General features: G+C 38.6%; 1 protein-coding gene across 2 annotated transcripts in view; it reads left to right on the forward strand.

Moving 5' to 3' along the window:
• RRM2B (ribonucleotide reductase regulatory TP53 inducible subunit M2B) overlaps positions 1-13,558 on the forward strand; it is a 43,479-nt gene that overhangs the window by 17,841 nt on the left and 12,080 nt on the right. For both annotated transcript variants that reach the window (XM_025994788.2, XM_025994789.2), the window contains exon 6: positions 2,626-2,759. In XM_025994788.2, coding sequence (XP_025850573.1) covers positions 2,626-2,759 — 134 coding nt within the window. The remainder of the gene's footprint in view (positions 1-2,625; positions 2,760-13,558) is intronic.

The raw sequence follows: 13,558 nt of genomic DNA on the forward strand, positions 1-13,558 counted from the left end.
TTTATATCTTATGATTTTCTTAATAAAAATTTCTGTAGCTTTATTGTGAGAATACAGTATATAATGCATATAACACAAAAAAAATAGGTGTTGGCTGTTATCTATAAGGCTTCCAGTCAACAGCAGGCTATTATAGCTAAGTTTTGGGGGAGTCAAAAATTATATATGGATTTATAACTACACAAGGACTTAGCACTCTTAACTCCTTGTTGTTCAGGGGTCAACTGTACATGCAAAAAAAAAAAGCTAGAATTTCACATATTTTGTATAAGACCCTGAGAACAAATAATTGAGAGTATCATTTTAAAGAATAGGCTTTGGGGGGAGCTGGGTGGCTCAGTCAGTTAAGCATCAGACTGTTGGTTTCGACTCAGGTCGTGATCTCAAGGTTGTGAGATCGAGCCCCACTTTAGGCTCTGTACTCAGTGGGGCATCTTCTGGAGACATAAATTTGTACATCACAAGAATCTTTCATTATGTAGGACCCACCTAACAAAGAACTATACATTCTGAGTGAAATTATTGAAATGAAAAGTTAAAGGAAATATGGCAGAAATAAAGTTACCTCTTAAAAAAAAAAACTGTATCGTACTTTCTCATCTCTAAAATCATGAGGCCTTCACATTCATTAAAGCTTTTAGAAGAAATATTTTGGAAGTCTTTAAATTTACATCTACTCCTGAAATTTGTAAAGTTTACCTCTCTTAATCCTTTAATTCTTTCCAAAAAAGAATTGCCTTCTATAATGATTTTTGTCCTGATTTTCATCCTATAGCATTTACATGAATGCACAGAATAGTTAAAATAAAAATTTCCTCTTATTCACAATGTTTGTGTTATAGTCTAGTTCTCTTACATTTATGTGATAATGAAGAATGCATCAATTGTAACTATTATCTTACTAATAGCAAGATGAAAATACAATCTATATGTTAAAATAAGGAATCTTCATCTTAAAAAATATAGCTAGTCTAAAAAATATTTTTTAAAAAAGATTTTTATTTATTTACTTGAGAAAGAGAGAGAGAGTACAAGTGGGGTGAGGGACAGAGGAAGAAGCAGACACCCTGTCGAGTAGGGAGCCCGATGCAGGACTTGATCCTGTGACTACAGGGTCATGACCTGAGCCGAAGGCAGACACCCAACTGACTGCCACCCAGGTGCTCCTAAAGAGCTGTTTTTTTTTTTAAGACTCAGCAGACCATAGTGATTATTATTATATTTTGTATTTAGTACACTAAAGAGTCTTAATTCCAAAAAAAAAAAAAAAAAAGAGTCTTAATTCCTTCTACACAGTCAATACTCAGTAAGTACTTATTTAATTTACCTTTCTTCTGTTATTTTTTTTTTCAAAATGACTTAAAATTGTATCTGTAAAAATGAAATGCTATAGAAGTTTTTCCGACCTTTTGGGCTTCTAATAGGCAAATATTTGATATAATCTGATTTGATTTATTTAAGATAATCAGAGAAAAGAATGAGGACAAACCAGAGCGCTATTTACAGACTGCCAGAAATATTTAAGTCATCTTTCTTTTTGAAGTTTAAATATTATAATTACCTTTGTTCTGAAAGTTTTGAGTATTCTGGATCAGATTTTAGCAGCTTTCATAGAATGAATAGTAATGTTTGTCATCTGGTGCTTAGATATTTTCCACTGATTCAGTTCAGAACACATTTATCAAGCACCCACTCTGTGTTTGGTGTGACAGTACTGGGATACAAGCTATGATGTTATTGATGAAACAGACCTGTCATTTAAGCACTCCATTGCCTTTATCCTCACAGTCTTATAAACCAAACCTTTCTCCCTAGACATAAACATATATAAATACTTCTCCTGAGCATATGCAATGTGGTGACATTTGTTTGGGTTAGACTTATAATTAACCCCTAGAGACAGTATTACAGATATAGTTCCATTATAGACCTTTGAGGAGATGGACTTCTGCACAGTCCTTGCCTAACAGTGAGTAGTCTCTGAAATTGGGCCTGAAATTTAGCAGGAGATAGTATTTTTGCTTATGTGCTGGGATATTTTATCCAATAGATATACTTATTATCTTAGCTGGACTTACATCTTTTTTTAAATTGCAGATACATGACAATGTTTTGTGAAATGTTTACTGCTAATCTGTCAGATATCTTAGGTTTCTAAAAATAAAAACCTCAGCAACCTCCCCTTCCTTAACCATAAAGAAGGAGATATTTGTCCTAAAAACTTATCTTCTACTCTCTACCCAATACATGCACACACTGTAGTATAGTACATATATACATGTACTATACTCATAGGCACGTGTGGTGCACAGATAAAGCACCTCTTTCCTTTGAGTAGGGAAAGATCTCCTTTGTCCAGATACCAAGACCTATAGGAGTCCAATGTCTGACATAAGATTTGAAGTAGACATACCTACATACTTTTCTGCTGTAGTAGGTAGAGGTAGCATATTTCCTCCTCTGAAGACCCTTGGCCATGGCACTAATTTATTGATTTTGTTTCTTGGCAAAATAGTTGTGATATTGGTATAAATATATGTAAAAATATGTATTTTTTATATGGAAGCTTGAAAATGTCTACGAGATGTTTTATTTCAGAAAATAAAACTATTTTATGTCTCCCAGGGGAAAGAGTCGTGGCTTTTGCTGCTGTAGAAGGGATTTTCTTCTCTGGATCTTTTGCTGCTATATTCTGGCTAAAGAAAAGAGGTCTCATGCCTGGACTCACTTTTTCCAATGAACTCATCAGCAGAGATGAAGTAAGGAATGAAATACTCTTCTAGTGATATTTGTATTCATATTTGGATTTGGTGTTCATTTATTTTTCTTTATGCAAAATGCTGATGATGGCCCACAGATATCCTGGCAATTAAAAGAAAATAGGAAGTAATTTCTTCCTTGGTTTTTAGGACATTGTATTTTTCCCCTGCCTCTTACTGTTCCTCCCGTCTCCCCTGCTCATCCTTATATATCATTAAATCCCAGGTCCCCACCTTGGCCTCTGTCCTTCACTCTACATGACCACCTGGCTGATCTTATCTGTTTCCATGGGATCAGCTACCATTTAGAGGCTCGTAAACAACCCAGACTTGAGCACAGGTATTCTTTCCTGAGCTCCAAACCCATGTGTTCCAGTGCATGTTAGTTTCTCCTAGAAGGCTCCACAGAAATCTCAAACGTGTTATTTCAGAAATCAAACTTACGATCTTTCTCCCCAGATTCATTCTTCTGTTTTCCCTGTCTCATTGAGTGATGCTACCTTCTATCCAATCCAAATTTGAAATCTGGGAGTCATTTTAGATCACTTTTTTTTTCTTTCTCAGCCATATCCAGCCAGAAACTAAATCTTGTCTCCCTTTGCCTGTGATACCCTTTCCATATTCCTGCCAATTTTTTTCCTGTTGATTACCTTCTCACAAGTGGTAACTCAAAACTTCCCTGACTCAGTGGGGTAAAATGAGCCACTCTTTCCTTTATGTATCCCTTTGAAACCAGAACCTGTCCCTTTCTTAGGGGTGCTGCACTTCTTGCCTCTCTCCTCTGCTGGACTCTAGGCTCCCTGTGTGTGGACATCTTGTCTTACTTGTCTTCCTGTTCTCAGGGGTTAGCCCATCACAGCCTTCAGTTCACATTTATTGCCTACACTAATCCTGGCCCCCCAGCTTATTTCTAAGTGACCTTGTCAAGTTATTAAATTCTCCGAGCCTCAGTTTCTTCAACTATACACCTCGATAGTGTTTTGTTAAAATAAAATGAACCTGTATGTATGAAAATGCTTAAGTGCCATAAAATGCTTTGTATAATTTTGTTGCTTCATGTTGTTCAATTTCTAATAATTTTTATCATAAATGTCATATGTGATGATTACAGGGAATTAAGAGAATAAAATTACTCAATCTTAACAGAGATAACCACTTTTAGTATTTCATTGTATTTCTTATTAGACAGTTTTTTTACATTTAAACCTATATAGATATATTTGAACATCATGATTTTGTAATTTGAAGTATTCTGCTTTTTTCATATTTTTATGAGCTGAGATTTTTCTGTAGCAGACATTGTGAGCATTTTCCTGTGAAATTAAGCATTTTTGGGGGAAGTTTTTTTTTTAAAGTTTTATTAGGTACAACATTATAATAAATCAGTGTATCCCTTATTTGACTATACTATAATTGTAAATTTAAGCTGTTTCTAGCTTTTTATTTGCTATAATGCAAATGAATGTCTTTTGTGTATAAGCTTTATCCCAATTTCACGTTATTTTCCTAAGCTAGATTGCCTAGAAGTAGAATCACACATTATAAGGTATGAACATTTTGAAGGTCATCCATACTAATTTCCAGATTTCTTCCCAGAAATTTTATAGAAAGCTCCACTCAGCAACATATGGACATGTCTTTTCTTACCTAACCTCACCAAAATTTGGGTTTATGTTTTAAATATTTGCCAAATTTGATAGGGGTAATGCTTTCTCATTATTGGTTTTATTTGCATTTATTTGATTACTACTTAGATTGAACTTTTTTTTCATAATGACATTAGTCATTTGTATTTTTTTCTGTATTTACCCATTCTTGTCTTTTGTCTCTATTTCTGTTGATATATATATGTGTGTATATATATATATATATATATATATATATATATCCCAGTGCATAGTGACTGGGAATAGTGCATAGTGACATAGTGAGCTTTCAATAAGTGTTTGTTTATTGAGTATGTTATATTTATTGTATGAATATAATATAGAATACTATTTTTGTCATATTTATTACGAATATTTTCCCAATTTGTCCTTTGTTCTTATAACATATAAAAACCTGATATTGTTTTGATCCACTTCCAGAGATGAGTTAAGGAATCACACATATTTTCCTCTTGACTTTATAACATCTAACTCTGAAATACGTTCGGAATTTGTTTAGTGTAAGTATAGAATTAGGTATAAATATTGTAAAGAATGTTAGAATTTAATGCGATTTTATTTCATGCAGTCTTAGGAAGTTTTTCTGGTTATCTTTAAGTATTCCATCCTTCTTCACTGACTTGTGGTGTCTTCTTTATTATATAGTAAGGTTTTTTTTTTTTAAAGATTTTATTTATTTATTCATGAGAGACACACACACAGAGAGAGAGGCAGAAACAGAGGCAGAGGGAGAAGCAGGCTCCATTCAGGCAGCATGACATGGGACCTGATCCCGGGTCTTCAGGATCACACCCCAGGCTGAAGGTGGTGCTAAACCGCTGAGCCACGGGGGCTGCCCCAGATATAGTTAAGGTTTTAAGTGTACTAAAATCTGTTAGGGGCCATTTTTTCTTTTCATTAACCTATCAAATTTCATGTCAAAGAACTTTTTTTTTTTTTTCCCTTGAGGAAGGGAAGGGATGGAGAGAGAAAGAGAGCAGAACCTGACACAGGGCTCGATTTCACAATCCTGAGATCATGACTTAAACCAAAATCAGAAGTGAGACGCTTAACCAACTGAGCCACCCAGGTGCCCCTAGACAGTTTTAATTATTGTAGTTTTTTTGTTTTGATAACTAGTAGAATAAATTTCCTAACTTTCCTATTAAAACTGTTCTTAGAAGATTCTGCCCACTTATTCTTCCAGATTAATTTTTTAATTGAAATACATTTGACAGAACAGAGGGGAGGGGCAAGATGGAGGAAGAGTAGGGTCCCCAAGTCACCTGTCCCCACCAAATTACCTAGATAACCTTCAAATCATCCTGAAAATCTACAAATTCGTCCTGAGATTTAAAGAGAGAACAGCTGGAATGCTACAGGGAGAAGAGATCACGCTTCTATCAAGGTAGGAAGACGGGGGAAAAAAGAAATAAAGAAACAAAAGGCCTCCAAGGGGGAGGGGCCCTGCGAGAAGCCGGGCTAAGGCCGGGGAGACTGCCCCCAGGACAGAAAATCTCCGTCCCAGAGAAGCAGGAGCTTCACCAATCTTCCTGGACAGAAAAGGGCTGCAGGGAGTTAGAGCAAGACCCCAGGAGGGCGGGGATGCCCTCGGGCTCCCTGGGACACTAACAGAGCAACTGCGCTCCGGGGAGAGTGCACCGAGCTCCCTAAGGGCTGCAGCGCGCACGGCAGGACCCGGAGCAGCTCGGAGGGGCTCGGCCGGAGGCTCCGCGGAGGGGGCTGCACCGCCCCAGGAGCAGCTCCGCGGGGCTCGGGCGGAGGCTCGGCGGAGGGGGCTGCACAGCCCCGAGAGCAGCTTGGAGGCGGCTCCGGCAGAGAAAGAGGCTCCACGCAGAGGGGGTGCTGGGCCCCGGGAGCAGCTCGGAGGCGGCTCCGGCAGAGGAAGAGGCTCCGTGCGGAGGGGGCTGCGCGGCTCCGGGAGCAGCTCGGAGGGGCTCGGACGGAGGCTCCGCAGAGAGGGGGCTTCCCGGCTGGGAAAGCAAATCCAACAGGCAGGCCCCGGAGCACAGGGCGCCGGGGACACAGCCCAGGATCCAACCTCCCCCCGGGACAGGCAGGGGACAGGCAGAGGCCAGGAGGGCCCAGGACAGCAAGGACGCTCCTGCCCTGAGCTAAGCAGATCAGCGGCCCCGCGCCGGGAGCATCCAGGCCTCTGAAGGCTGAGAGCTCCGTAGTTACCGCAGGAGCTGACTCCAGGGCTCCAGAGCTGGCCACCGCCACTGCAGTTGTTCTTCCTGGGGCCTCACGGGGTAAACAACCCCCACTGAGCCCTGCACCAGGCAGGGGCAGAGCAGCTCCCCCAAGTGCTAACACCTGAAAATCAGGACAACAGGCCCCTCCCCCAGAAGACCAGCTAGACGGACAAGTTCCGGGGGAAGTCAAGGGACTTAAAGTATACAGAATCGGAAGATACTCCCTGTGTTGGTTTGTTTGTTTATTTGTTTGTTTTTGCTTGCTTTCCTCACCCTGTTTTTTCCTTTCTTTCTTTTTCTTTCTCTTTTTCTTCTCCTTTTTTCTTCCTTTTTTCTTTTTTCTTTTTCTCTTTTCTTTCCTTCTTTCTCTCCTCTCTTTTTCTCCTTTTCCCAATACAACTTGTTTTTGGCCACTCTGCAAAATGACTAGAAGGAAAACCTCACCTCAAAAGAAAGAATCAGAAACAGTCCTCTCTCCCACAGAATTACAAAATTTGGATTACAATTCAATGTCAGAAAGCCAATTCAGAAGCACTATTATACAGCTACTGGTGGCTCTAGAAAAAAGCATAAAGGACTCAAGAGACTTCATGACTGCAGAATTTAGATCTAATCAGGCAGAAATTAAAAATCAATTGAATGATATGCAATCCAAACTAGAAGTCCTAACGACGAGGGTTAATGAGGTGGAAGAACGAGTGAGTGACATAGAAGACACGTTGATGGCAAAGAGGGAAACTGAGGAAAAAAGAGACAAAAGACCATGAGGATAGATTAAGGGCAATAAATGACAGCCTGAGGAAGAAAAAGCTATGTTTAATTGGGGTTCCTGAGGGCGCCGAAAGGGCCAGAGGTCCAGAATATGTATTGGAACAAATCCTAGCTGAAAACTTTCCTAATCTGGGAAGGGAAACAGGTATTCAGATCCAGGAAATAGAGAGATCCCCCCCCAAATCAATAAAAACCGTTCAACCCCTCGACATTTAATAGTGAAGCTTGCAAATTCCAAAGATAAAGAGAAGATCCTTAAAGCAGCAAGAGATAAGAAATCCCTGACTTTTATGGGGAGGAGTATTAGGGTAACAGCAGACCTCTCCACAGAGACCTAGCAGGCCAGAAAGGGCTGGCAGGATATATTCAGGGTCCTAAATGAGAAAAACATGCAACCCAGAATACTTTATCCAGCAAGGCTCTCATTCAGAATGGAAGGAGAGATAAAGAGCTTCCAAGACAGGCAGGAACTGAAAGAATATGTGACCTTCAAACCAGCTCTGCAAGAAATTTTAAGGGGGACTCTTAAAATTCCCCTTTAAGAAGAAATCCAGTGGAACAATCCACAAAAACAAGGACTGAATAGATATGATGACACTAAACTCATATCTTTCAATAGTAACTCTGAACGTGAATGGGCTTAATGACCCCATCAAAAGGCGCAGGGTTTCAGACTGGATAAAAAAGCAGGACCCATCTATTTGCTGTCTACAAGAGACTCATTTTAGACAGAAGGACACCTACAGCCTGAAAATAAAAGGTTGGAGAACCATTTACCATTCAAATGGTCCTCAAAAGAAAGCAGGGGTAGCCATCCTTATATCAGATAAACTAAAATTTACCCCGAAGACTGTAGTGAGAGATGAAGAGGGACACTATATCACACTTAAAGGATCTATCCAACAAGAGGACTTAACAATCCTCAATATATATGTCCCAAATGTGGGAGCTGCCAAATATATCAATCAATTAATAACCAAAGTGAAGAAATACTTAGATAATAAAACACTTATACTTGGTGACTTCGATTTAGCGCTTTCTACACTCGATAGGTCTTCTAAACACAACATCTCTAAAGAAACGAGAGCTTTAAATGATACACTGAACCAGATGGATTTCACAGATATCTATGGAACTTTACATCCAAACTCAACTGAATACAACACATTCTTCTCAAGTGCACATGGAACTTTCTCCAGAATAGACCACATACTGGGTCACAAATCGGGTCTGAACCAATACCAAAAGATCGGGATAGTCCCCTGTATATTCTCAGACCATAATGCCTTGAAATTAGAACTAAATCACAACAAGAAGTTTGGAAGGACTTCAAACACGTGGAGGTTAAGGACCATCCTGCTAAAAGATGAAAGGGTCAACCAGGAAATTAAGGAAGAATTAAAAAGATTCATGGAAACTAATGAGAATGAAGATACAACTGTTCAAAATCTTTGGGGTGCAGCAAAAGCAGTCCTGAGGGGGAAATACATCACAATACAAGCATCCATTCAAAAACTGGAAAGAACTCAAATACAAAAGCTAACCTTACACCTAAAGGAGCTAGAGAAAAAACAGCAAATAGATCCTACACCCAGCAGAAGAAGAGAGTTAATAAAGATTCGAGCAGAACTCAACGAAATCGAGACCAGAAGAACTGTGGAACAGATCAACAAAACCAGGAGTTGGTTCTTTGAAAGAATTAATAAGATAGATAAACCATTAGCCAGCCTTATTAAAAAGAAGAGAGAGAAGGCTCAAATTAATAAAATCATGAATGAGAAAGGAGAGATCACTACCAACACCAAGGAAATACAAACGATTTTAAAAACATTATGAACAGCTATACGCCAATACATTAGGCAATCTAGAAGAAATGGACGCATTTCTGGAAAGCCACAAACTACCAAAACTGGAGCAGGAAGAAATAGAAAACCTGAATAGGCCAATAACCAGGGAGAAAATCGAAGCAGTCATCAAAAACCTCCCAAGACACAAAAGTCCAGGGCCAGATGGCTTCCCTGGGGAATTCTATCAAATGTTTAAAGAAGAAACCATATCTATTCTACTAAAGCTGTTTGGAAAGAAAGAGATGGAGTACTTCCAAATTTGTTCTATGAGGCCAGCATCACCTTAATTCCAAAACCAAAGACCCCACCAAAAAGGAGAATTATAGACCAATATCCCTGATGAACATGGATGCAAAAATTCTCAAAAAGATACTAGCCAATAGGATCCAACAGTACATTAAGAAAATTATGCTCCATGACCAAGTAGGATTTATTCCCGGGACACAAGGCTGGTTCAACACTTGTAAAACAATCAGTGTGATTCATCATATCAGCAAGAGAAAAACCAAGAACCAAATGATCCTCTCATTAGATGCAGAGAAAGCATTTGACAAAATACAGCATCCATTCCTGATCAAAACTCTTCAGAGTGTAGGGATAGAGGGAACTTTCCTCAACATCTTAAAAGCCATCTACGAAAAGCCCACAGCAAATATCATTCTCAATGGGGAAGCACTGGGAGCCTTTCCCCTAAGATCAGGAACAAGACAGGGATGTCCACTCTCACCACTGCTATTCAACATAGTACTGGAAGTCCTAGCCTCAGCAATCAGACAACAAAAAGACATTAAAGGCACTCGAATTGGCAAAGAAGAAGTCAAACTCTCCCTCTTCGTCGATGACATGATACTCTACATAGAAAACCCAAAAGCCTCCACCCCAAGATTGCTAGAACTCATACAGCAATTTGGCATCGTGGCAGGATACAAAATCAATGCCCAGAAGTCAGTGGCATTTCTATATACTAACAGTGAGACTGAAGAAAGGGAAATTAAGGAGTCAATCCCATTTACAATTGCACCCAAAAGCATAAGATACCTAGGAATAAACCTAACCAAAGAGGTAAAGGATCTATACCCTAAAAACTATAGAACACTTCTGAAAGAAATTGAGGAAGACACAAAGAGATGGAAAAATATTCCATGCTCATGGATTGGCAGAATTAATATTGTGAAAATGTCAGTGTTACCCAGGGCAATTTACACATTTAATGCAATCCCTATCAAAATACCATGGACTTTCTTCAGAGAGTTAGAACAAATTATTTTAAGATTTGTGTGGAATCAGAAAAGACCCCGAATAGCCAGGGGAATTTTTAAAAAGAAAACCATAGCTGAGGGCATCACAATGCCAGATTTCAGGTTGTACTACAAAGCTGTGGTCATCAAGACAATGTGGTACTGGGACAAAAACAGACACATAGATCAATGGAACAGAATAGAGAATCCAGAAGTGGACCCTCAAGTTTATGGTCAACTAATATTCGATAAAGGAGGAAAGACTATCCACTAGAAGAAAGACAGTCTCTTCAATAAATGGTGCTGGGAAAATTGGGCATCCACATGCAGAAGAATGAAACTGGACCACTCTCTTGCACCAGACACAAAGATAAACTCAAAATGGATGAAAGATCTAAATGTGAGACAATATTCCATCAAAATCCTAGAGGAGAACACAGGCAACACCCTTTTTGAACTCGGCCACAGTAACTTCTTGCAAGATACAGCCACGAAGGCAAAAGAAATAAAAGCAAAAATGAACTATTGGGACTTCATCAAGATAAGAAGCTTTTGCACAGCAAAGGATACAGTCAACAAAACTAAAAGACAACCTACAGAATGGGAGAAGATATTTGCAAATGACGTATCAGATAAAGGGCTAGTTTCCAAGATCTATAAAGAACTTATTAAACTCAACAGCAAAATAAATAAATAAATAAATAAACTCAACAGCAAAGAAACAATCCAATCATAAAATGGGCAAAAGACATGAACAGAAATCTCACAGAGGAAGACATAGACATGGCCAACACGCACATGAGAAAATGCTCTGCATCACTTGCCATCAGGGAAATACAAATCAAAACCACAATGAGATACCACCTCACACCAGTGAGAATGGGGCAAATTAACAAGGCAGGAAACGACAAATATTGGAGAGGATGTGGAGAAAAGGGAACCCTCTTACACTGTTGGTGGGAATGTGAAATGGTGCAGCCACTCTGGAAAACTGTGTGGAGGTTCCTCAAAGAGTTAAAAATAGACCTGCCCTACGACCCAGCAATTGCACTGCTGGGGATTTACCCCAAAGATTCAGATGCAATGAAACGCCAGGACACCTGCACCCCAATGTTTCTAGCAGCAATGTCCACAATAGCCAAACTGGAAGGAGCCTCAGTGTCCATCGAAAGATGAATGGATAAAGATGTGGTCTATGTATACAATGGGATGTTACTCAGCCATTAGAAATGACAAATACCCACCATTTGCTTCAACGTGGATGGAACTGCAGGGTATTATGCTGAGTCAAATAAGTCAATCGGAGAAGGACAAACATTGTATGTCCTCATTCATTTGGGGAATATAAATAATAGTGAAAGGGAATAGAAGGGAAGGGAGAAGAAATGGGTAGGAAATATCAGAAAGGGAGACAGAACATAAAGACTCCTAACTCTGGGAAACGAACTAGGAGTGGTGGATGGGGAGAGGGCGGGGGGTGGGGGTGAATGGGTGACAGGCACTGAGGGGGGCACTTGACGGGTTGAGCACTTCGTGTTATTCTGTATGTTGGCAAATTGAACACCAATAAAAAATAAATTTATTATTAAAACAAAAAGAAATACATTTGACATACATACAAAAAAAGACATACATTTGGCAAATTTAAGATATATAACATGTTAATTTTATACATTTATATTTTGTGATATGGTTGCCATTGTAGTGATAATTGGCACCTCTGTCACATTACTTAATTTATCCTTCCTTTTTAGTTGTTCAAATAATCAAGTTCTAGTCTCATATTCTTTTAACTAAAAACAATGCTATTGAGGTTTTGATTGGACTTGCTTTAAACTTCAAAATTAATTTTATTCACTTACTGATTTAGCAATATGAGTGCCTACCTTTGATTTACTCTGTAATATGTGGCTCGCTGTCAGTTCTAATCAACACTTTAACAGCTTTCACAGTTTATTTGAAATTCAGCCTTTGGTAATCTGAAGTATCCTCTTGAGTCCAGTCTGGGAAGAATGTTTGCCTAACAAATCTGCTTAATATTAGCTGTTCAAAAAGGTTCTTTTTCTGATGCTGCTTCTGGGAATAAGTAAGTAAATAATCCTTGGAATACAGCCTTTGATTTGAGTCTTGTCTTTCATTTGTCTTTGGTTTTTGTTGATTTATTTAGAAAAAACCCAAGCAAACTCTTATTTGTAAACCTGTAAGGTGCACATTCCTTCATCCTTGTCACCCTGGTGGCTTACAAAAAATTTTTTTTTTCTTTGTAGCTTAGAAATGTTCATTGACTCTGCCTTGCTTCATTTTATAGTCTCTAGCTTAATTTTGTTTGGCACTGCATCATCTTCCTCTGTCTCTGGCCTCTTTCTTTGTTTTGACTTTGTAATTCTATTGTTTTTAGCTTTATACTGTCTGTTCTGTGTTTTAGAATCCTGGTAATTGTAGATTGGATCTTCTTGCTCTGTGCTCTAATTATGTAAAGCTCTAACCCATTTCTTGCATTTGTGTAACCATTCTGTTCTACAGGTAGGTCACAAGTTTATTTTCTTCTTTGGTTATCAGCAGCGTCATTTCTGTTTTGTACAGCTTCCAATGGCTTTCTTCATTCTTTTCATTTTCATTGCACTGAATTTATTTTTATCTTGAGTCATTCTTATTTAATAAACATGTTGTCTTTTTGATATCTCTGAATCAGTTTCACCTTTTCTTTAAACACATCGTTTTCAGTCACTTAGTTTTTTTAGACATTAGAAATGAATGAATTTTCATTTCAGCTCTTTCTTTGTTCTCCTTTCCAAAATGACTTTGGTTGCAGATTTGTAGTTGTTGTTCTTCTTGTTAATTAATTCATCTTTCACATTGACGAATTAAGATTTACTGGCACTGAAAAATTTTCATCATAGGTTATTATAATTGGCATTTTAATGAGATTTGAAAGGAAGTAGTTCCTGGTACTATGAATCCCTCCTCTATCTTCCAGAAATTCTGTTGCATTCCTAGAGCCTTCTTTATATGACGCCTGACACATGACAGGTGTGAAACTAGGTGATTAAACATTCTTCAACAATGGTATTTTTCTTCTGT

This window comes from Vulpes vulpes, chromosome 13, assembly GCF_048418805.1.
Source record: "Vulpes vulpes isolate BD-2025 chromosome 13, VulVul3, whole genome shotgun sequence".
In the NCBI taxonomy this organism is placed as follows: domain Eukaryota; kingdom Metazoa; phylum Chordata; class Mammalia; order Carnivora; family Canidae; genus Vulpes; species Vulpes vulpes.